The sequence below is a fragment of the Scyliorhinus torazame genome, chromosome 6 (genome assembly GCF_047496885.1).
Source record: "Scyliorhinus torazame isolate Kashiwa2021f chromosome 6, sScyTor2.1, whole genome shotgun sequence".
Classification (NCBI taxonomy): domain Eukaryota; kingdom Metazoa; phylum Chordata; class Chondrichthyes; order Carcharhiniformes; family Scyliorhinidae; genus Scyliorhinus; species Scyliorhinus torazame.
In genome coordinates, this window is record NC_092712.1 from 88,841,483 (window position 1) to 88,862,718 (window position 21,236).

The following is a 21,236-nucleotide window of genomic DNA, read 5'->3' on the forward strand; positions in this document are numbered from 1 at the left end:
CTCATTAGCGATTGTAGAGATTTCAGTAAATCCTTTTAATATATAGCAAAGGGGGAGTGAAAGGAAGAATTTTAAACAGTCTGGGATTGGGTCAATTGTTAATGAACATCAAAAATGTGAGGAATACCATGTTACTATCATAAGCAACAGTGTATGTATAATTGTAATGACAATGTGTAACATAATCAGGGTGAATGCTTCTGACCCCGATAATGCTTCACCTCAAACTCAAAAGGAGCAATCACCTACTTGCACCGAGAATTCTTCTATTCCTCAGGAGAATCAATTTATGAGGTTTAGCCAACCCCAACACACACACAACTGAATTACCTGGGTATCTTGAAGAGTGCCCTCATTGGATGTAGATCTGTTAGTGGAGGGCTACCGTCTGCAAGTTCAATGGCTGTTATACCCAAGGACCAGACATCACATCTTACATCGTAACTGGAATCCAGCTGCTGTTCACATGCTATTACCTGAACACCAGGAAATCAAACATACATCCTGTTACCAACAAGTATTGATAGTAATGCACATTACCACTAGGAAAGGAATGCTAAATTCATGTTGTACATCTTTAATATTTATATTATTACAGTTCACCTTCAGAAAATCTCAAATTTACAAGAGTTACAGCACACATTGTCAAAACAAATTGAATTGTGCGGGCTAATCAATGTTTTATAGACTTGCTTTTCTGTAAATTTTGTGACTTCAGTTGCTCTAAATGAACTCACTGTGCAAATTCCTGACTTCCTTCTTTTTGAGTGTCATTAAGGGCTAGATTGCTAATAGGAACGACAGGTCTCTCCTGGAAGATTTCTGGTCTCAGTAACTTCAGTTGAATTGTACCTCATTGGACAATAACTCATAAATATGAGTTATATCTTAAGCTTTTAGATGGTTACTGGTTAGTTTAACATGAACTCATACAAAATACTTCAGTTAGTTCCCCCTACAGATGCTGCCAGACATGCTGAGATTTTCCAGCATTTTCTCTTTTTGTTTCAGATTCCAGCTTCCGCAGTAATTTGTTTTTATTTCATTCGTAAATTTGGTTATGATTTAAAAAAAAAAATGTAGTGTACCCAATTCATTTTTTCCAATTAAGGGGCAATTTAGCCTTGCCAATTCACCTATCCTGCACATCTTTTGGGTTGTGAGGGCAAACCCCACGCAAACACTGGGAGAATGTGCAAGCTCCACACGGACAGTGACCCAGAGCTGGGATCGAACCTGGGACCTCGTCGCCGTGAGGCAACAGCAGTAACACTGCGCCACCGTGCTGCCCTCTAAATTTGGTTATGATAAACAATGAATGCAATATTCTTTCTCAGCTCACTTTTACACTGCATCCATAATGGGGCAATGTGTAACCAAATGAGAGGAAGAAGAGGATTGGCATCCATAGTAAACTCTTATAGATTGCTTCTGGTCCAGGGTTGAAATTATGCTGTGCAATATTAATAATAAGCATGTTAGTGTGTTTTAATAAACTTTCAACAACATTTTCAAGTTTTAAATGGGATAATGTTTTTACTAAATTCACCAAGGAGGAACTTCATTTCATTACTTTAACAGATTTGTTGATAATATCAACAATATATTGATAATATTCCAAACTGGGAGTGGAGGTGGCCCAGGGGGTGAGGGGAGGGGAGGGGGGGGGGGGGGGGGAGGGGGGTTTGTGGTTTGCTTAATTGGTTAGACGGTTAGCGTATGGCTCAGAATAACACCAACAAGTTTAATTCGGATTTCAGCTCAGGAAGACACAGGAGCTGCCTTCTTGCCCTGTCCCTGAGAATAGGGAACAATGTTAAATCTCCACTGAAAAGTAAACTGCCAAGAAAATAGTTCAGGATGACGCATCAGCAGACGAGGCTTGCCTTTGGGAAGAGCACACACAAATGGATTCCAAATTATTCTTTTGGAACATGCTAAACAGAAGAATGCCACACTGCAACAACCTGATTTGGAAATGTCTGGAATGCAGAAGCATTTTCCTCCGTGACTTTATGATGCGCATGGTGGACACTGCTACGTCCACAGATGAAGCCGCTATAAGAAATATAGGTCAAAATGTTATGGGTGTTTGGATGAGGCCCTGCAAATTCTCTTTGTTCTATTGGAATTCACGTAGATTCAGAACAAAGGTGAATTCTAAGTTCTGAAATGTGCTCTTTTCTTGAGTGTTAAGCATTGTACTGAATAATGCAAATGTAGTTTCTTGAGGCAATAGGGGCAGGTGGGATGAGTATCAATTAACTATTGGCTTAAGGAGAAAATATTATTTTTTTCCAGTTATGGTACTTGACTTTTCCAGGATATAGTTTTACTCTGCTGGTGATCACTGTGAGACTGGTCCCACCCGCCGTGGAAATTGTCGCGGGCTGGACGGAAAATTTGATGGGCCATTTAAAGGTGGGTGCGACTGGAAAATCGCTCCCATGGACTGCAATCCAATGTCTGCTCTGGTAAAAATTGTATAACTATCCCCAGACTATCTCTGCAGGTAAAAAAAAAAGGGCACATTGAAAGGGCAGATTTACACTCTTACATTCTCTGATGTATTTATTTATTTTTTAAATTTAGAGTAGCCAATTATTTTTCTTTTCCAACTAAGGGGCAATTTAACATGGCCAATCCACCTACCCAGCACATCTTTGGGTTGTGGGGTGAAACCCATGCAGATATGTGGAGAACGTGCAAACTCCACACGGACAGTGACCTGGGGCCGGGATTCGCACCCGGGCCCTCAGCGCTGCAGTCCCAGTGCTATCCACTGCGCCACATGCCGCCCTCAGATGGATTTATAATAAAAGATATGCTATACTATATATTAAACAATGGAGTATCAAACCATTGAATTTGTTTGCCACTCTCGTTTATGATTCATTTGTTCCTGATCCTCTAGTCTTTAATTTTGAGCCAATGAACCAAATTGGTGGGAAAGCTGTGACAGAAAGTCAGTGTGCTGAATGAAGGAGGTAGATAGAGGCAATTTGCAAAGCGTTTAAAATATAAATCACGTCAAATCAAAGGCAGTGTGGTAATATTTACTTCTTGTGATGTAATGTTGCCAACCATGAATAACTGTAGGTGAAGTAATTTGCTGTACGTTTGGACCAGCAATAGCTGTTCACGTAACTCAGACTGAAGTAAAGTTTATTCCTCTCCACCCTGATGTGTTGGGCGTTCTGGATCACAAACAGGTCACCGACACTTGAAGTGGTGCAACTCTAGTTTGTTATAAGGTTAACTATATTAACATACTTGAACTGTGGGTAAATGCAATACCAGCTTTAACTGTTGACCCTTACCTAGTCCTAACCAGTTGATGCACTCAGCACATGGTGAATGTCTGTGTTGCAGGTTGTGAGCTCTGTGCTCCGAAGCTGGCTGCTACTAGAATGAGCGGGAACTCTCCTGTCCCCTGTCTTTATAGTGCGTGTGCTCTCACTGGTGATTGGCTGCGGTGTTGTGTATGCTGATTGGTCCCACTGCATGTCCATCAGTGTGTGTGTGTGTGTGTCTGCACCATAATATACTGGTGTATATTATGACATCCCCCCTTTTAGAAAAAGAACATGTGCCTGCGTGACAATAAATATTGTGTAGTGAATGTGCCTGATTATGTGTGTGCATGTTATTTACATGACTATGTACATGAGGCTAATCTATTTACGCGGGAAGGTGGCTGTTGCAGAGAAATAGGGTGTCACACCAACAACGAAATGAACATTATATACAAACTACTGGAACGATGAAACAGGACAACAGAACAGATCAAAGAGTCCAACATCGTAAAACTCATTAGTCAAGTCTCTGAGGTGGGCGACAAATTTGGGTTGACCGCCTCGAGGGTGGGTCAGGAGACACCGGCTGAGGAACGGGCTGGGCCACGGCAGAGTGAGGAGGATGCAGAGTATTCGGAATCTCCACATAGTCTAGGTTGGGGACAACAGGAGGGCGTGGCACCAGTGGAGGATCACGTAGCGAGCGTGGAACGAGGTGAAGGGCACGCCGATTGTGGCGGCGAATGGAACCATCTGGCAGACGAACCAGGAACGGGCGGGGAGACACCTGCCGAAGAACCACAGCAGTTGCAGACCAGCCACCCTCCGGAAGATGGAAGCGGACATTGTCATCCGGAGCCAGAGCAGGGAGATCAGTCGCAGGAGCGTCTTGCGCCGCTTTGTGTTGTGCTCGAGACTGCTGCATCCACTGAAGGACCGGAACGTGGTCGAGGTCTGGGACGTGAATGGACGGCACCGTGGTCCTGAGGGTGCGACCCATGAGTAGCTGGGCTGGCGACAGGCCCATGGAGAGTGGGGCCGAACGATAGACCAGCAAGGTGAGGTAGAAGTCAGATCCTGCATCGGCAGCCTTGCAGAAGAGCCGTTTGACGATGTGGACGCCCTTTTCTGCTTTGCCATTGGATTGGGGGTGCAGGGGACTGGATGTCACATGCACAAAGTTGTACCTGCTGGCAAAGTTGGACCATTCCTGGCTCGCAAAGCAGGGGCCATTGTCTGACATCACAGTGAGTGGGATGCCGTGACGAGCAAAGGTCTCCTTGCAGGCACGGATGACCGCCGATGATGTGATGTCGTGCAGGCGTACGACCTCCGGGTAGTCTGAAAAATAGTCTACAATCAGAAAATAGTTCCTGCCGAGTGCATGGAACAGGTCAACGCCTACCCTAGACCAAGGGGACGTGACCAACTCATGGGGCTGTAGGGTCTCACGTGGTTGGGCCGGCTGGAATCGCTGACAGGTGGGGCAGTTGTGCACTATGTTGGCGATGTCCTCATTGATGCCGGGCCAGTACACAGCCTCTCGGGCCCTCCGTCGACACTTCCCCATGCCAATATGGCCCTCGTGTAGCTGTTCCAAAACGAGTTGGCGCATGCTGTGCGGTCCAGCTTCAGGAGGACACCATCGACTACTGCCAGATCGTCTCTGATATTGTAGAACTGCGGGCATTGGCCATTGAGCCACCCATCCGTCATGTGGCGCATGACACGCTGTAGTAGGGGGTCAGTCGCAGACTCGTGGCGAATGTGGATAAGGCGTTCATCCGTGGCCGGCAGATTGGAAGCCGTGAAGGCCACATGGGCGTCAACCTGGCAGAGGAACCCCTCTGGGTCACACGGGGTGTTGACTGCCCTTGACAGAGCGTCGGCTATGATCGGATCCTTGCCCGGGGTGGATAGGAGCTGGAAATTGTACCGCCGGAGTTTAAGCAGAATGCGCTGGAGGCGAGGGGTCATATCATTCAGGTCTTTTTGTATAATGTTGACCAGCGGGCGATGGTCGGGCTCGACAGTGAATTGGGGGAGGCCGTACACATAATCATGAAATTTGTCGACCCCAGTCAACAGGCCCAGGCACTTCTTTTCGATCTGCGCGTAGCGCTGTTCTGTGGGGATCATGGCATGTGACGCATATGCAACGGGGGCCCATGATGAAGCCTCATCGCATTGCAGGAGCACCGCCCCAATGCCGGATTGGCTGGCATCCATTGAAATTTTTGTTCCCTTCATGGGATCAAAAAATGCCAATGCCGGGGCCATGGTAAGCTTGGTCTTAAGCTCCTCCCATTCGCGCTCGTGGGCGGGAAGCCATTGGAAGTCTGTCGTCTTCCTGACCAGGTTCCGGAGAGCTGTGGTATGGGAGGCGAGGTTGGGGATGAACTTCCCCAGGAAGTTGACCATGCCCCAAAATCGTAGGACCGCCTTCTTATCGGCTGGCTTCTGCATGGCCGTGATGGCTGCCACCTTGTCCGCATCCGGCCGCACACCCAACCGGGAGATGTGTTCCCCTAGGAACTTGAGTTCCGTCTGGCCGAAGGAACATTTGGCTCTGTTGAGGCGAAGGCCTTGGTCCCGTATTCGTATGAAAACGCGCTAGAGGCGACTGACCAAATGATGATGTCGTCAACATGGACGCGCACACCCTCAATGCCCTCCATCATTTGCTCCATGATCCGGTGGAATACTTCTGATGCCGATATAACCCCAAACGGCATCCTGTTGTCGCAGTATCTGCCAAACCGGGTATTAAAGGTACACAGCTTTCTGCTGGACCTGTCTAGTTGAATTTTCCAGAATCCTTTTGAGGCGTCAAATTTGGTGAAGATGTTATAGAATCATAGAATTTACAGAGCAGAAGGAGGCCATTCGGCCCATCGAGTCTGCATCGGCTCTTGGAAAGAGCACCCTACCCAAGGTCCACACCTCCACCCTATCCCCATAACCCAGTAACCCCACCCAACACTAAGGGAAATTTTGCACACTATGGGTAATTTAGCATGGCCAATCCACCTAACCCGCACATCTTTGGACTGTGGGAGGAAACCGGAGCACCCGGAGGAAACCCACGCACACACGGGGAGGATGTGCAGACTCCGCGTAGACAGTGACCCAAGCCGGAATCGAACCTGGGACCCTGGAGCTGTGAAGCATTTGTGCTATCCACAATGCTACCGTGCTGCCCCAAATGTTGGCCGAGCCATCTCACACGTGATCTCCTCGCGCTTGGGGATCGGGTAATGCTCCCTCATTATGTTGCGATTCAGATCCTTTGGGTCAATGCAGATCCGGAGCTCGCCGGAAGGCAAGCCATGGAACTGACCCAGCCGGTTGGTTCCATCACTCTGGAGAGCACTCTTTGGTCCTGGAGGTCCTGCAGCTGCTGCTTGAGGCGGTCCTTGAGGGGTGCTGGGACTCTGCAAGGTGCATGAACCACAGGCGTGGCTTCTTGTTTGAGCAGGATTTTGTAAGTGTATGGAAGCGTACCCATGCCTTCGAAAACATTGCGGTGCTGGTCGATGATGGCATTGAGTTGCGCCCTGAGGTCCGCATCCTTGAAGGCAGACGTGTCCTCTGGAGAGAGAGAGTGTACTCGTTGAACGAGGTTTAGGAGTTTGCATGCCTGTGCGCCTAGCAGAGAGTACTTCGAGGAGCCCACGATCTCGATGGGAAGGATGGCTTTTCGCGAGTTGTGCGTCACTTCGAGTTGGCATGAACCGGTAGCAGGAATGACGCTGCCATTGTAGTCCACTAGTTGGCAGGTCGACGGAAGAATGGTTGGTTTAACCCCAAGGGTCTGAAAGGCTGACCACGCTAGGAGATTAGTGGAAGCACCAGTGTCCAGGCGGAATCGTATCTGGGATCGGTTAACCGTCAGGGTGGCATTCCACTCGTCGTCTGGATCAATGCTGTGCACCAACAGCGGCTGGTGGTTTTGATTCGGGGACAGCCTGTTCTTTGTTATAACAGCGACTCGAAAAGGCTCCCTCGGGTCCTCGGTGTCATTGGTCTGCGGGAAGTCGGAATTGGACTCGGTTTGGGTGTAGGTAACTGCTTGTTGCAGGGTTCTTCGGAGGTTTATTTCATTTCCTGGTTTAATTTGAGACATTGTGCTGTCATTCCAGGTGAAGGAAGTTTGTTTTACAGCTTTAAAAGATTTGTTCTTTGATTTGGGACATTTCGCTTTAAATGGGCATGGTCTGGGGCCTCTGACATCATGACGCGCGTGACGTAGCACGTAGGAGGTGTTTGCACATGTGCAGATTGCGGTTCCTTTACTGATGGCCGTTTCCATGATTGCGCGGCGTCGTGCAACTGCGCAAGTGCAGTCCCTTTAGAAAGATGGCCACCGACCAAAATCGTTCTCTGCTCCGGGATTTCAGCCTCGAGGTGAGTACTGGCGCTTCTCTTACCTTTCCTTGCAGGTTGGAGTGTGTTTTCCTCACAGTATTTGCTGAATTTGTCCAGGACTGCCTGGAAGTTGCTCCTGTTTTGCCCCTTGGAGAACTTGAATTTTTAAAAGATTTCTTCTGCTCTGGCACCGGCGATGGTGAGGAGAAGCTTTGTTTTTTCAGGATCGGCCAGGTCTTCTAGTTCGGTTGCCAGCAGGAAGTTTCAAACTTTTGCCGGAATGCCCGCCAGTTTACGCGGAGATCGCCGTGGCACTGGAGCTGCTGCGGAACCCGGATCTTGAACATCTTGCCTGAGTATCGTTGCTGGTTGTCACTGTACGCTGAGGTATGGCTATCTGGACTGAACCAGTTCACTCCAGGTATCATGATGTGTTCGGTGTTCTGGATCACACAGGTCACCAACACTTGAAGTGGTGCAACTCTATTTTATTATAAGGTTAACTATATTAACATACTTGAACTGTGGGTAAATGCAGTACCAGCTTTAACTGTTGACCATTGCCTAGTCCTAACCACGTGATGCACTCAGCACATGGTGAATGTCTGTGTTGCAGGCTGTGAGCTCTGTGCTCCGAGTTGTCTGCTACTAGAATGAGCGGGAACTCTCCTGTCCCCTGTCTTTATAGTGCGTGTGCTCTCACTGGTGATTGGCTGCGGTGTTGTGTATGCTGATTGGTCCCACTGCATGCCCATCAGTGTGTGTGTGTGTATCTGCACCATAATATACTGGTGTATATTATGACACACCCTGAGACAAGAAAGCGAAATGCAGGTGCAGAAGATAGTCACGAAGGTATACGGCATGTTTGCCTTCACCAGCCAGATCATTGAGTTTAAAAATTGGCAAGTCATGTTAGGCTGCACTTGGTATATAGTGTTTAATTCTGCTCGCCACACTACCAGAAGGATGTGGAGGCTTTGGAGAGGGTACAGAAAATATTTACAAGGATGTTGCCTGGTATGGAGGGCATTAGCTATGAGGAGAGTTGGAGAAACTTAGTTTGTCCTCCCTGGAATGACAAGTCTACAAGATTATGAGGGGCATGGATAGAGTAGATAGTCAGAAGCTTTTTCCCAGTGTGGAAGAGTCAATTACTGGGGGCATAGGTTTAAGATGCAAGGGGCAAGGTTTAAAGGAGATGTACGAGGCAAATTTTTTTACACAGAGGTGGTGGGAGCCTGGAACTTGCTGCCGGGGGAGGTCGTGGAAGCAGATACGATAGTGACATTTAAGGGGCGCCTTGACAAATACATGAATAGGATGGGAATATAGGTATATGGTCCCCAGAAAGATAGGGCGTTTTAGTTCTGACGGGTAGCATGCTTGGTGCAGGCTTGGAGGGCCGAAGGGCCTGTTCCTGTGCTGTAATTTTCTTTGATGTGGAGATGCCGGCGTTGGACTGGGGTGAGCACAGTACGAAGTCTTACAACACCAGGTTAAAGTCCAACAGGTTTGTTTCGATGTCACTAGCTTTCGGAGCGTTGCTCCTTCCTCAGGTGAATGAAGAGGTCTGTTCCAGAAACACATATATAGACAAATTCAAAGATGCCAAACAATGCTAGGAATGCGAGCATTAGCAGGTGATTAAATCTTTACAGATCCAGAGATGGGGTAACCCCAGGTTAAAGAGGTGTGAATTGTATCAAGCCAGGACAGTTGGTAGGATTTTGCAGGCCAGATGGTGGGGGATGAATGTAATGTGACATGAATCCCAGGTCCCGGTTGAGGCCGCACTCATGTGTGCGGAACTTGGCTATAAGTTTCTGCTCGTCGATTCTGCGTTGTCGCGGGTCCTGAAGGCCGCCTTGGAGAACGCTTACCCGGAGATCAGAGGCTGAATGCCCTTGACTGCTGAAGTGTTCCCCGACTGGAAGGGAACATTCCTGCCTGGTGATTGTTGCGCGATGTCCGTTCATTCGTTGTCGCAGCGTCTGCATGGTCTCGCCAATGTACCACGCTTCGGGACATCCTTTCCTGCAGCGTATGAGGTAGACAACGTTGGCCGAGTCGCACGAGTATGTACCGCGTACCTGGTGGGTGGTGTTCTCACATGTAATAGTGGTATCCATGTCGATGATCTGGCACGTCTTGCAGAGATTGCCATGACAGGGTTGTGTGGTGTCGTGGTCACTGTTCTGAAGACTGGGTAGTTTGCTGCAAACAATGGTTCGTTTGAGGTTGCGCAGTTGTTTGAAGGCAAGTAGTGGGGGTGTGGGGATGACCTTGGCAAGATGTTCATCGTCATCAATGACGTGTTGAAGGCTGTGAAGAAGATGACGTAGTTTCTCCGCTCCGGGGAAGTACTGGACGACAAAGGGTATTCTGTCGGTTGTGTCCCATGTTTGTCTTCTGGGGAGGTCGGTCCGGTTTTTCGCTGTGGCGCGTTGGAACTGTCGATCGATGAGTCAAGTGCCATATCCCGTTTGTACGAGGGCATCTTTCAATGTCTGTAGATGTCTGTTACGCTCCTCCTCGTCTGAGCAGATCCTGTGTATACGGAGCGCTTGTCCATAGGGGATGGCTTCTTTAATGTGTTTAGGGTGGATGCTGGAGAAGTGGAGCATCATGAGGTTATCCGTGGGTTTGCGGTAAAGCGAAGTGCTGAGGTGACCGTCCTTGATGGAGACGAGTGTGTCCAAGAATGAAACTGATTTTGGAGAGTAGTCCATGGTGAGTCTGATGGTTGGATGGAACTTATTAATGTCATCGTGTAGTCGTTTCAGTGATTCTTCGCCGTGGGTCCAAAGGAAAAAAATGTCATCGATGTATCTGGTGTATAACGTCGGTTGAAGGTCCTGTGCGGTGAGTAGGTCCTGTTCAAACTTGTGCATGAAGATGTTGGCGTATTGGGGTGCGAATTTGGTCCCCATGGCTGTTCCGTGCGTCTGGATGAAGAGCTTGTTGTCGAAGGTGAAGACGTTGTGATCCAGAATGAAGTGGATGAGTTGCAGAATTGCGTCTGGAGATTGGCAGTTGTCGGTGTTGAGTACTGAGGCTGTTGCAGCAATGCCGTCGTCATGGGGGATGCTGGTGTAGAGTGCCGAGACGTCCATTGTGACGAGGAATGTTCCTGGTTCAACTGGTCCATGGGTGCTGAGTTTCTGTAGGAAGTCCGTCGTGTCGCGACAGAAGCTGGGTGTACCTTGTACGATGGGTTTCAAGATGCCCTCGATGTAGCCAGAGAGGTTCTCACACAGGGTCCCATTGCCTGAAACGATAGGGCGGCCTGGTGTGTTGGCCTTATGTATTTTCGGGAGGCAGTAGAGATCTCCAATGCGCGGAGTACGTGGGATGAGAGCACGTAGGGTGCTCTGAAGATCTGGATCCAAGGTCTTGATCAGTCTGTTAAGTTGGCGGATGTGTTCCTTGGTCGGATCTGCGGGTAACTGTCTGTAGTGTTCTTGGTTGTTCAGTTGTCGGTATCAGCATCGTCATCAAACCAGCAGACAAAGGGGGGGCCACTGTCGTACTGAACAGAACGGACTCCTGCAAAGAAGTATACCGACAACTGAACAACCAAGAACACTACAGACAGTTACCCGCAGATCCGACCAAGGAACACATCCGCCAACTTAACAGACTGATCAAGACCTTGGATCCAGATCTTCAGAGCACCCTACGTGCTCTCATCCCACGTACTCCGCGCATTGGAGATCTCTACTGCCTCCCGAAAATACATAAGGCCAACACACCAGGCCGCCCTATCGTTTCAGGCAATGGGACCCTGTGTGAGAACCTCTCTGGCTACATCGAGGGCATCTTGAAACCCATCGTACAAGGTACACCCAGCTTCTGTCGCGACACGACGGACTTCCTACAGAAACTCAGCACCCATGGACCAGTTGAACCAGGAACATTCCTCGTCACAATGGACGTCTCGGCACTCTACACCAGCATCCCCCATGACGACGGCATTGCTGCAACAGCCTCAGTACTCAACACCGACAACTGCCAATCTCCAGACGCAATTCTGCAACTCATCCGCTTCATCCTGGATCACAACGTCTTCACCTTCGACAACAAGCTCTTCATCCAGACGCATGGAACAGCCATGGGGACCAAATTCGCACCCCAATACGCCAACATCTTCATGCACAAGTTTGAACAGGACCTACTCACCGCACAGGACCTTCAACCGACGTTATACACCAGATACATCGATGACATTTTTTTGCTTTGGACCCACGGCGAAGAATCACTGAAACGACTACACGATGACATTAATAAGTTCCATCCAACCATCAGACTCACCATGGACTACTCTCCAAAATCAGTTGCATTCTTGGACACACTCGTCTCCATCAAGGACGGTCACCTCAGCACTTCGCTTTACCGCAAACCCACGGATCACCTCATGATGCTCCACTTCTCCAGCATCCACCCTAAACACATTAAAGAAGCCATCCCCTATGGACAAGCGCTCCGTATACACAGGATCTGCTCAGACGAGGAGGAGCGTAACAGATATCTACAGACGTTGAAAGATGCCCTCGTACAAACGGGATATGGCACTCGACTCATCGATCGACAGTTCCAACGCGCCACAGCGAAAAACCGGACCGACCTCCTCAGAAGACAAACATGGGACACAACCGACAGAATACCCTTTGTCGTCCAGTACTTCCCCGGAGCGGAGAAACTACGTCATCTTCTTCACAGCCTTCAACACGTCATTGATGACGATGAACATCTTGCCAAGGTCATCCCCACACCCCCACTACTTGCCTTCAAACAACTGCGCAACCTCAAACGAACCATTGTTTGCAGCAAACTACCCAGTCTTCAGAACAGTGACCACGACACCACACAACCCTGTCATGGCAATCTCTGCAAGACGTGCCAGATCATCGACATGGATACCACTATTACACGTGAGAACACCACCCACCAGGTACGCGGTACATACTCGTGCGACTCGGCCAACGTTGTCTACCTCATACGCTGCAGGAAAGGATGTCCCGAAGCGTGGTACATTGGCGAGACCATGCAGACGCTGCGACAACGAATGAACGGACATCGCGCAACAATCACCAGGCAGGAATGTTCCCTTCCAGTCGGGGAACACTTCAGCAGTCAAGGGCATTCAGCCTCTGATCTCCGGGTAAGCGTTCTCCAAGGCGGCCTTCAGGACCCGCGACAACGCAGAATCGACGAGCAGAAACTTATAGCCAAGTTCCGCACACATGAGTGCGGCCTCAACCGGGACCTGGGATTCATGTCACATTACATTCATCCCCCACCATCTGGCCTGCGAAATCCTACCAACTGTCCTGGCTTGATACAATTCACACCTCTTTAACCTGGGGTTACCCCATCTCTGGATCTGTAAAGATTTAATCACCTGCTAATGCTCGCATTCCTAGCATTGTTTGGCATCTTTGAATTTGTCTATATATGTGTTTCTGGAACAGACCTCTTCATTCACCTGAGGAAGGAGCAACGCTCCGAAAGCTAGTGACATCGAAACAAACCTGTTGGACTTTAACCTGGTGTTGTAAGACTTCGTACTGTAATTTTCTTTGGTCTTTGTGATGAAGTAAAGCCTGACAACAGATGGTTACAAATGTGGCCTGGCTTACAGCATGTGTTAACCTGATATTTTGTGCCTGAGCAAAGTGCTTTTGTTTAGCTCACAAATCTTCAGCACTCTATCCAAAATCAAGAATGAAGCGAGAAGGGGTGATGGCAACACAAAGTCAGACTGTGTAAATCTGTTTGTGGCCTGATGGGGCACTTGGACTATACTTGGACTCCACGTCCAGTTCCTACATTGATTCACGCTAGTGAGGAAATACATTATTCTCTCCACTTCAGATTGTCAGTTGACACATTTTTTTCAACATTGAAATATAAAAATGAAGTAAATGATGCACCCATAAAGATGTTTACAACTGTGGAAAACAAATGCAGGAATGCAGTAATAAAGGGCAATGAAAATTCAAGGAAACTGGCACTCAAGGGTTGGGTATTGATGCACATGGGGGCTGCCCTTTGGGTTTTCTTACTTACCTCTGGGGCCATCCAGAATGGGGTTCCAACAGATGTGTTGCAGCGAAGTCGAGTGCTAGTTAACTGGGCTGAAACACCTAGTACAGGAATTAGACCAAATCATCATGAAATGAAGCTAACATATAGCCCAACAGCATGACAAACATTCCTCTGACCAACTGCACATTGTACTTACTGTTTTAAGAAACAGTTTCAGCAAACTATTAAAAAGAAAATCAAACTATGAAAGAAAAATTTGGATGAATTTTAACATCCTTCTATTGCCCTGTCTGGTTCTGTTGGGTGTTGGGGATATTATTGGGGGGAATATGCATCGAGGGGAAATGATTTGGGGGTTGCACGACCTAAGTGCCAGCACAGGTAGGATGGGAGGCAAGGCCTCCTCTGTGCTGTACAGTTCCATAGCAATGAGACCAACATATGAGGGAACTGAACTGTCATCAGTAGGGACACAGGCAGAGTTTTCTCCATTTTTTAATAGTAGCAGAGTAGTTAATTGTGAGCCTAAAATGAATTCCCATATTTAATATTCAGGCCTACCTTATTTTGATACCATTAGGGAATAGAGGAAAAAATATTTTGTTTTAATTTAATCGAAGGAAACATTCCATGGATTGCATGTTCTTTTTGGACTGTAACTTAAAATCTGATGGTGGGAATTCTGAACTTTTTGTTATTTTAGCATTGTCCTTTTTACTTTCTGACACTTTCAAGTTTTGCACATAATCAAGTATTAACATCAAGGTGCCTGTCAAGAATGAAGGCAACCAGATCAAATTTGACCGACTACTTAATATACAGCCATAGTAATTAATTTGCACCATTTACATCGAACAGTTGGCCAAATGTTTGAGCACAAGTATGGTCGGATCAGGATTTAAAATAAAATGCACTGCCATGGAGTTTTCCCCCCCCATTAGTGTTATCTCTGTAGAAAAAAAGTTGCAACATCAGCGACTGTGGAAACAAAATCGCAGCCGTTTCCTTCCGCCTCTGAACATCATAGGCTGGATTCTCCGATTCTGGGGCTATGTCCCCATGCCGGTGTAAAACGGCCACCGATTCCCCTTTTGCTGGGGACAAGCAGGAAGGCAGCGTAGAGTACCCAGCTCCAGATGCGGATACTGCCCATGCAACATGAAAGGCAGCGTAGAGCACCTGGCTCCAGCTGTCGATATGGCCCATGCACCATGCTGGCAGCCACTCGCGGATCCGGTTTGCAAAATAGTCCCCGCCTTCAGCCAGCCCGCGCACCCCGGGTCATACCCCCAGCCCCTGATCAAGTCCCCCCCCCTGCTGCAGTGGGCCCTCCCCCGACTGTGGCAGCGCTGGACCGAGTCCGCGGCCGCCACGTCGGGTTCCCGACGGATGAGACCACACCTATCCTGCGCCATCGGGAACTCGGCCGGTCGGGGGTGAATAATCGGGGCGGGCCTGAGGCAATGTCCTGAGGCCGGTGATAGTTGGCATGCCATACGCTGCTTTGGAGGGGGCGGAGCATTGTGAAAGTGGCACCGCCCCAGACCTGGTCGGGAACTTTGATTCTCCGGCCGATCGCCAAACGCGATTTCGGAGTCGGCGAACGGAGAATCCAGTCCAGTGCCTCTTCCCCAAGGTTAAACTCTGTGACCAATAATGCTTGGACAGGCATTGTCCACAGCAACAAGATATTCCTTCCACTGAAAGTTAAAAGGTGATGCTGACAACTTGATTTTTATCAGACCTAATCCACCCAACACCAAGATGTAGCCATCTAAGATGGCCACCTGCAAAGGACCATGGGAATTATGGCCAGGACTCAGACAGATACACAGCCTATGTGTATCTAAAACACAGGTAACCAGACCTGACTGAAGCCCCCGCTCGTTTACATTTTAATGGCCTGTTGCGACCATCAATTCACACGAGACGATTAGTAGAAGTGAACAGTGGTTTTCATAAGCTAGATCTGTGCCTGCCTGCGACTGCTCTGTACTGAGTGCCGCCTACAGGCTGCAGATCTATATACCTCCCCCGAGGGGGCGGAGCCATAGGCGGAGCCTACAAGGGCATCAACATTATACAATACAATGCAATGCAATACAGTGGTGAATATGTTCACCACATTAACCCCCTGTTAAAAAATTGAAGTCCAGCGGGGGTGTAGTGGGCTCACAGATCAAGTCTGTCCGGCGCCTTGATCGTCCGCTGTGTTTGCCTCAGCTCCAGCTTCGCTGCGGGCACGGGCCTTCAACTCGTCGCTGAGGACACGGGTGTTGGGCTCGTTGACTCCGGGAGCGTGTCGTCTGGAGCTTCATCATGGTGGGTCGGCGATGGGGGGAGGGGTGGTTGTAGGCGATGTAGGGGTGGGGGCAGTGTTCAGTGTAGGGGGGGGCATTGGTGATGGTCGCTGGGGAACCAGTGGGTGCCAGATCCCGGAGGGAGTCTGTATCTTGTCAGCCGTCGCGGTGAGCCACGTAGGCATACTGAGGGTTGGCATGTAGGAGCTGGACCCACTCAACCAGGGGGTTGGACTTATGGCTCCTCACGTGCTTCCAGAGGAAGACAGGCCCCGGTGTTGTCAGCCAGGCTGGAAGCCAGACCCCAGAGATGGATTTTCTGGGAAAGACAAATAGACGGTCGTGAGGGGTCTCGTTCGTGGCTGTACAGAGGAGCAACCGAATGGAGTGGAGCGCACCGGGGAGGACCTCCTGCAAGCGGGAAACCGGGAGATTTCTAGACCGTAGGGCCAGAAGGACGGCTTTCCATACCGTCGTGTTCTCCCTCTCCTCCTGTCTGTTTTCCCGGGTGTTGTAGCTGGTAGTCCTGCTTGAGGCAATGCCTTTACCGAGCAGGTACTGACGCAGCTCATCGCTCATAAATGAGGAGCCCCGGTCACAGTGGATGGAAGTGGGGAAACTGAACAGGGTGAAGATGCTGTGTAGGGCCTTAATGACAGTGGCCGCGGTCATGTCGGGGCATGGGATGGCAAAGGGGAAACGGGAGTACTCGTCAATGACGTTGAGAAAATACACGTTGCAGTCAGTGGAGGGGAGGGGCCCTTTGAAATCGACTCTGAGGCGCTCAAAGGGGTGGGATGTCTTCACCAGGTATGCCTTGTCTGGCCAATAGAAGTGCGGCTTGCACTCCGTGCAGACTTGGCAGTCCCTGGTCATGGCCCTGACCTCCTCGGTGGAGTAGGGCAGGTTGTGGGCCTTGATGAAGTGGAGAAGCCGGGTGACCCCCGGGTGACAGAGATCATTGTGGATGGCCCGAAGTCGGTCATCTTGCGCGCTGGCGCATGTGCCACGGGACAGGGCGATACACAATATCGTAATTATAGGTGGAGAGTTCGATTTTCCACCTCAAGATTTTATCATTCTTGATCTTGCCCCGCTGTGGGTTGTTGAACATAAGGCGACCGACCGTTGGTCGGTGAGTGGGTGAACCTCCTACCGGCCAGGTAGTGCCTCCAATGCCGCACAGCTTCCATAATGGCTTGAGCTTCCTTTTCGGCAGAGGAGTGTCACATCTCGGAGGCGTTGAGGGTACGGGAAAAAAAGGCCACGGGCCTGCCTGCCTGGTTAAGGGTAGCGGCCAGGGCGACATCCGACGCGTCGCTCTCCACCTGGAAGGGGATGGACTCGTCCACCGCATGCATCGCGGCCTTGGTAATGTCTGCTTTGATGCGGCTGAAGGCCAAGAGGGCCTCAGTCGTCAGGGGAAAGGTGGTGGCTTTGATAAATGGGCGGGCTTTGTCCGCATAATTGGGGACCCACTGGGCATAATATGAAAAGAACTCCAGGCATCTCTTCAGGGACTTGGGGCAGTGGGGAAGGGGGAGTTGCAGGAGGGGGCGCATGCGGTCGGTGTCGGGCCCTAGGACTCCGTTTTCCACAACATAGCCGAGGATGGCGAGTCGGGTTGTGCGGAAAACGCATTTCTCCTTGTTGTAGGTGAGATTGAGGGCTTGGGCGGTTTGGAGGAACTTCTGAAGGTTAGCGTCGTGGTCCTGCTGATCATGGCCGCAGATGGTGACGTTATCCAAGTATGGGAACGTGGCCCGCAGCCCGCACTGGTTGAGGTACCCTCAATAATGACACTTAGAGATTAAACTGTAAAGAAGGCTTTATTAGACTAATAACTATGCTAGAGCTAGAGACGAGAGCTGACTGTTACAGACCATGAGGCAGCCCTTATGTATGGCTCCCAGATGGGCGGAGCCAGAGGCGGAGTCCCCAGGGTTACAAGCCCAGTCTTAAAGGGGACATCACCTTACATGATGATAAGGCAGTAACCGTTCATCACACTGGTCAACCATTCGGTCCATCGTTCTTTGGAATACCGAGACCCCATTGGTGACGCCGAAGGGGACCCTGAGGAAGTGGAAGAGGTGGCTGTCTGCCTCAAAGGCAGCGTAGTGGCGGTCTTCCGGGTGGATCGGGAGCTGGTGGTATGCGGACTTCAGATCTACCATGGAGAAAACCCGGTAGTGTGCAATCTGATTCACCATGTCCGCTATCCGGGGAAGGGTATATGCATCGAATTGCGTGTAACGATTTATGGTCTGGCTGTACTCTACAACTATCCAGTTCTTTTCCCCGGTCCTGAGACCACAACTTGGGCTCCCAGGAACTATTACTAGCCTCGATGATCCCCTCCCTCAAGAGCCGCTGGACCTCCGACTTGATAAAAGTCCTGCCTGGGCATTGTACTGCCTGCTCCTGGTGGCGACGGGTTTACAGTCGGAGGTGAGGTTCGCAAAGAGTGAGGGAGGGGCGACCTTAAGGGTCGCGAGGCTACATACGGTGAGAGGGGGTAGGGGTCTGCCGAACTTCAGGGTCAGGCTCCTGAGGTTGCACTGGAAATCCAGTCCTAAGGTGGGGGAGGACATAGAGTTTAAAATCAGCATACTCGGCACCCAGTATCGCGAGGTTCGCGACATAATACCCCCGGATCTGTACTGAATGTGATCCGGACGCAAGGGAGATTGTTTGGGATGCGGGGGAATTCTGGTGGGAACAGCACCTTACCGTGTCCAGATGTATGAAGCTCACCGTGCTCCCAGAGTCAAACAGACAGGGTGTTTCATGCCCATTGACCCCGAAGGTCATCATGGAGTTCTTGAGGTGCTTGGGCCGTGACTGGTCAAGGGTGACAGCGCCAAGCTGTGGGTAGCCGGCGTGGTCGGTCGTGGTAGCGGGGTGGTCCCAAGATGGCGGCCCCCATCGGTCGCACGTGTCAGGTGACGTTGAAGAGGGCGGCCAAGATGGCGGCCCCCATGAGTCGCAAGTGTCGGTTAGGGTTAAAGATGGCGGCCCCCACCGATAGCACGAGGCGGATGACGCGTCAGAAATGGGCGGTACCGGCAGGCACGCAGCCACACTACGGGGTCTGTGGGCCTGTGAGTCTGTGAGGCGGGCCTGCAATTTTGCAACTTTGGGTTTGGCAAAGTAGACTTTGGCAAAATGGCCTTTCTTGCCGCAGTCACTACAGGTCGCGTTCTGAGCTGGGCAACCCTGCCTGGGGTGCTGGTTCTGACCGCAGAAATAGCAAGGCGGTCTCCCAGGTTGGACGGTCAGCTGCGCGGCTCAGACCTGGTGCACCCTCGGGTCGGGTGATGGTCGCGCCTCCGGCGCCCATGAGGAAGTCACGTGGTCGGAAGGGAAAGCATATAGACTCTGGAAGGCTACCTCTAATGAGGTGGATAGTTTTACCATTTCTTCTAGGTCGAGGGCGCCCTTTTCGAGCAGGCGCTGCCTGACATAGTTGGACCGGATTCCAGCCACATAGGTGTCCCGGATGGCGAGTTCCATGTGCTGTGAGGCCGTGACGTCCTTGTAATTGCAGTTTCGAGCGAGTACCCTCAGGTCGCGTAGATATTCCTCCAGCGATCCCCGGGGCGTTGACGACGCGTGGTGAGGAGATGCCGCGCGAACACTTTGTTCACCGGTCTCATGTAGTGTCTTTTCAGGATCGCGACCACGTCTGCGTACGTGGTCACGTCTTCTATTAGTACAGAGATTCTGTGGCTCACACCGGCGTGGAGGAGACTCAGCTTCTGTGCCTCGGTGACGGCGGGCGAGGAGGAGGCGGCGAGGTAGGCTTCAAAACAGCGGAGCCAGTGTGAAAAAATTCCTTTGGCTTCAGCTGCCTGTGGGTCGAGTTCCAGTCGATCAGGTTTGAGGGCGGCTTCCATAGCGATATCTTAGCTCATTAAATTGATGCGACCATCAATTCACACGAGACGATTCGTAGAAGTGAACAGTTGTTTTAATAAGATCTGTGCCTGCCTGCGACTGCTCTGTCCTGAGTGCTGCCTACAGGTTGCAGATCGATATACCTCCCCCGAGGGGGCGGAGCCATAGGCGGAGCCCACAAGGGCATCAACATAATACAATACAATACAATGCAATACAGTGGTGAATTGTAGCAGCAATACGTTCACCACATGGCCCATTTTTCCAGGACAATAGAACTCCAATCAAGCAACCGGTACAGTCGCAGACTGACCTTACTCAGAAAGCACAACTGCCAAGGTCAATGACCGTTAAGGACATGCCCAGCTACCAAGGCATCCGCCCCTTTATTGGCCGAAATCGAAGAGAGTGATCAGAGCCCTGTCGAACTATTGGATCCAAGGTTAAGGACCGCCCCAAAGAGCGCGAAATCCCAGGGGGATAAAAGAAAGCACAGCCATGTGTTCTATCTCTCTTGGATCCGGCCTGTGCCACCCAATTGCAGCAGGAACAGCCAGCTAAGTTCAAGACCAACAATCGCTACCTGAGGGATGAGCCCAGCAGAGACAGAGCCACTTTCTTCGAACCAGCCAAGTGAAATCTAGATAAAGGCCTTTATCCATTTGCACAGTGCCGGTTGCCCTGAAGTTAAGTACACGTTATTGTAGCTGATAAGTGTAGTTTAACTCTTAGTGGATACTGTGTTTGCATGTTGAGATAACTCTTGTGTCTGTAAATAAACCATCTTTTGAACGAACTAACTGGTTGTGTGGTCATTTGATCGATATAAGGGAAAGGCTTGTGGTTCACCGAGATAAATAAATGGAGCAACAATGACTATTTGGTAAAATATTATAACTGTAAAGTGACCATAGCTCCAGATGACCATAGGCTTCTTTCCTCTTTGAGGGGGAGAGCTGACGGGTGGTGGTTTAAACTGAGGATCACCACAGCTCAGGCGAGGGGAAAGGTTGAGAAGGTGGGCCTTCATGAATAACCTCTAAAGTCATGCATTCTATCTAAAGCTACTTTTGTTTTTAAAGTACAACTTGAATGAAGACATTATTTGGTTTGTCTTCCGCTTTTGGCACATAGCAAAAGTCAAGCTTGAAGAGTGTGCACAATCGCACTACATTTACCTTCTCCATCCATAACTCACAGTGTGGCAGCAACAAATCTACTTCAAACATGTTCCTCTAGGTATACTTCTTAAAATCTGGTGATATTTATGCTGAACATTTTATTATTTTTAAAATCATTCTTTTTTCTTTCTGAAACATTC

General features: G+C 49.8%; 1 protein-coding gene across 1 annotated transcript in view; it reads right to left on the reverse strand.

The window, feature by feature from the left end:
- Positions 1-21,236, reverse strand: part of myo3a (myosin IIIA) — a 683,164-nt gene that overhangs the window by 398,282 nt on the left and 263,646 nt on the right. The window contains exons 6-7 of the mRNA XM_072508449.1: positions 13,737-13,813; positions 331-476 (exon numbers count right to left, since the gene is read on the reverse strand). Coding sequence (XP_072364550.1) covers positions 331-476; positions 13,737-13,813 — 223 coding nt within the window. The remainder of the gene's footprint in view (positions 1-330; positions 477-13,736; positions 13,814-21,236) is intronic.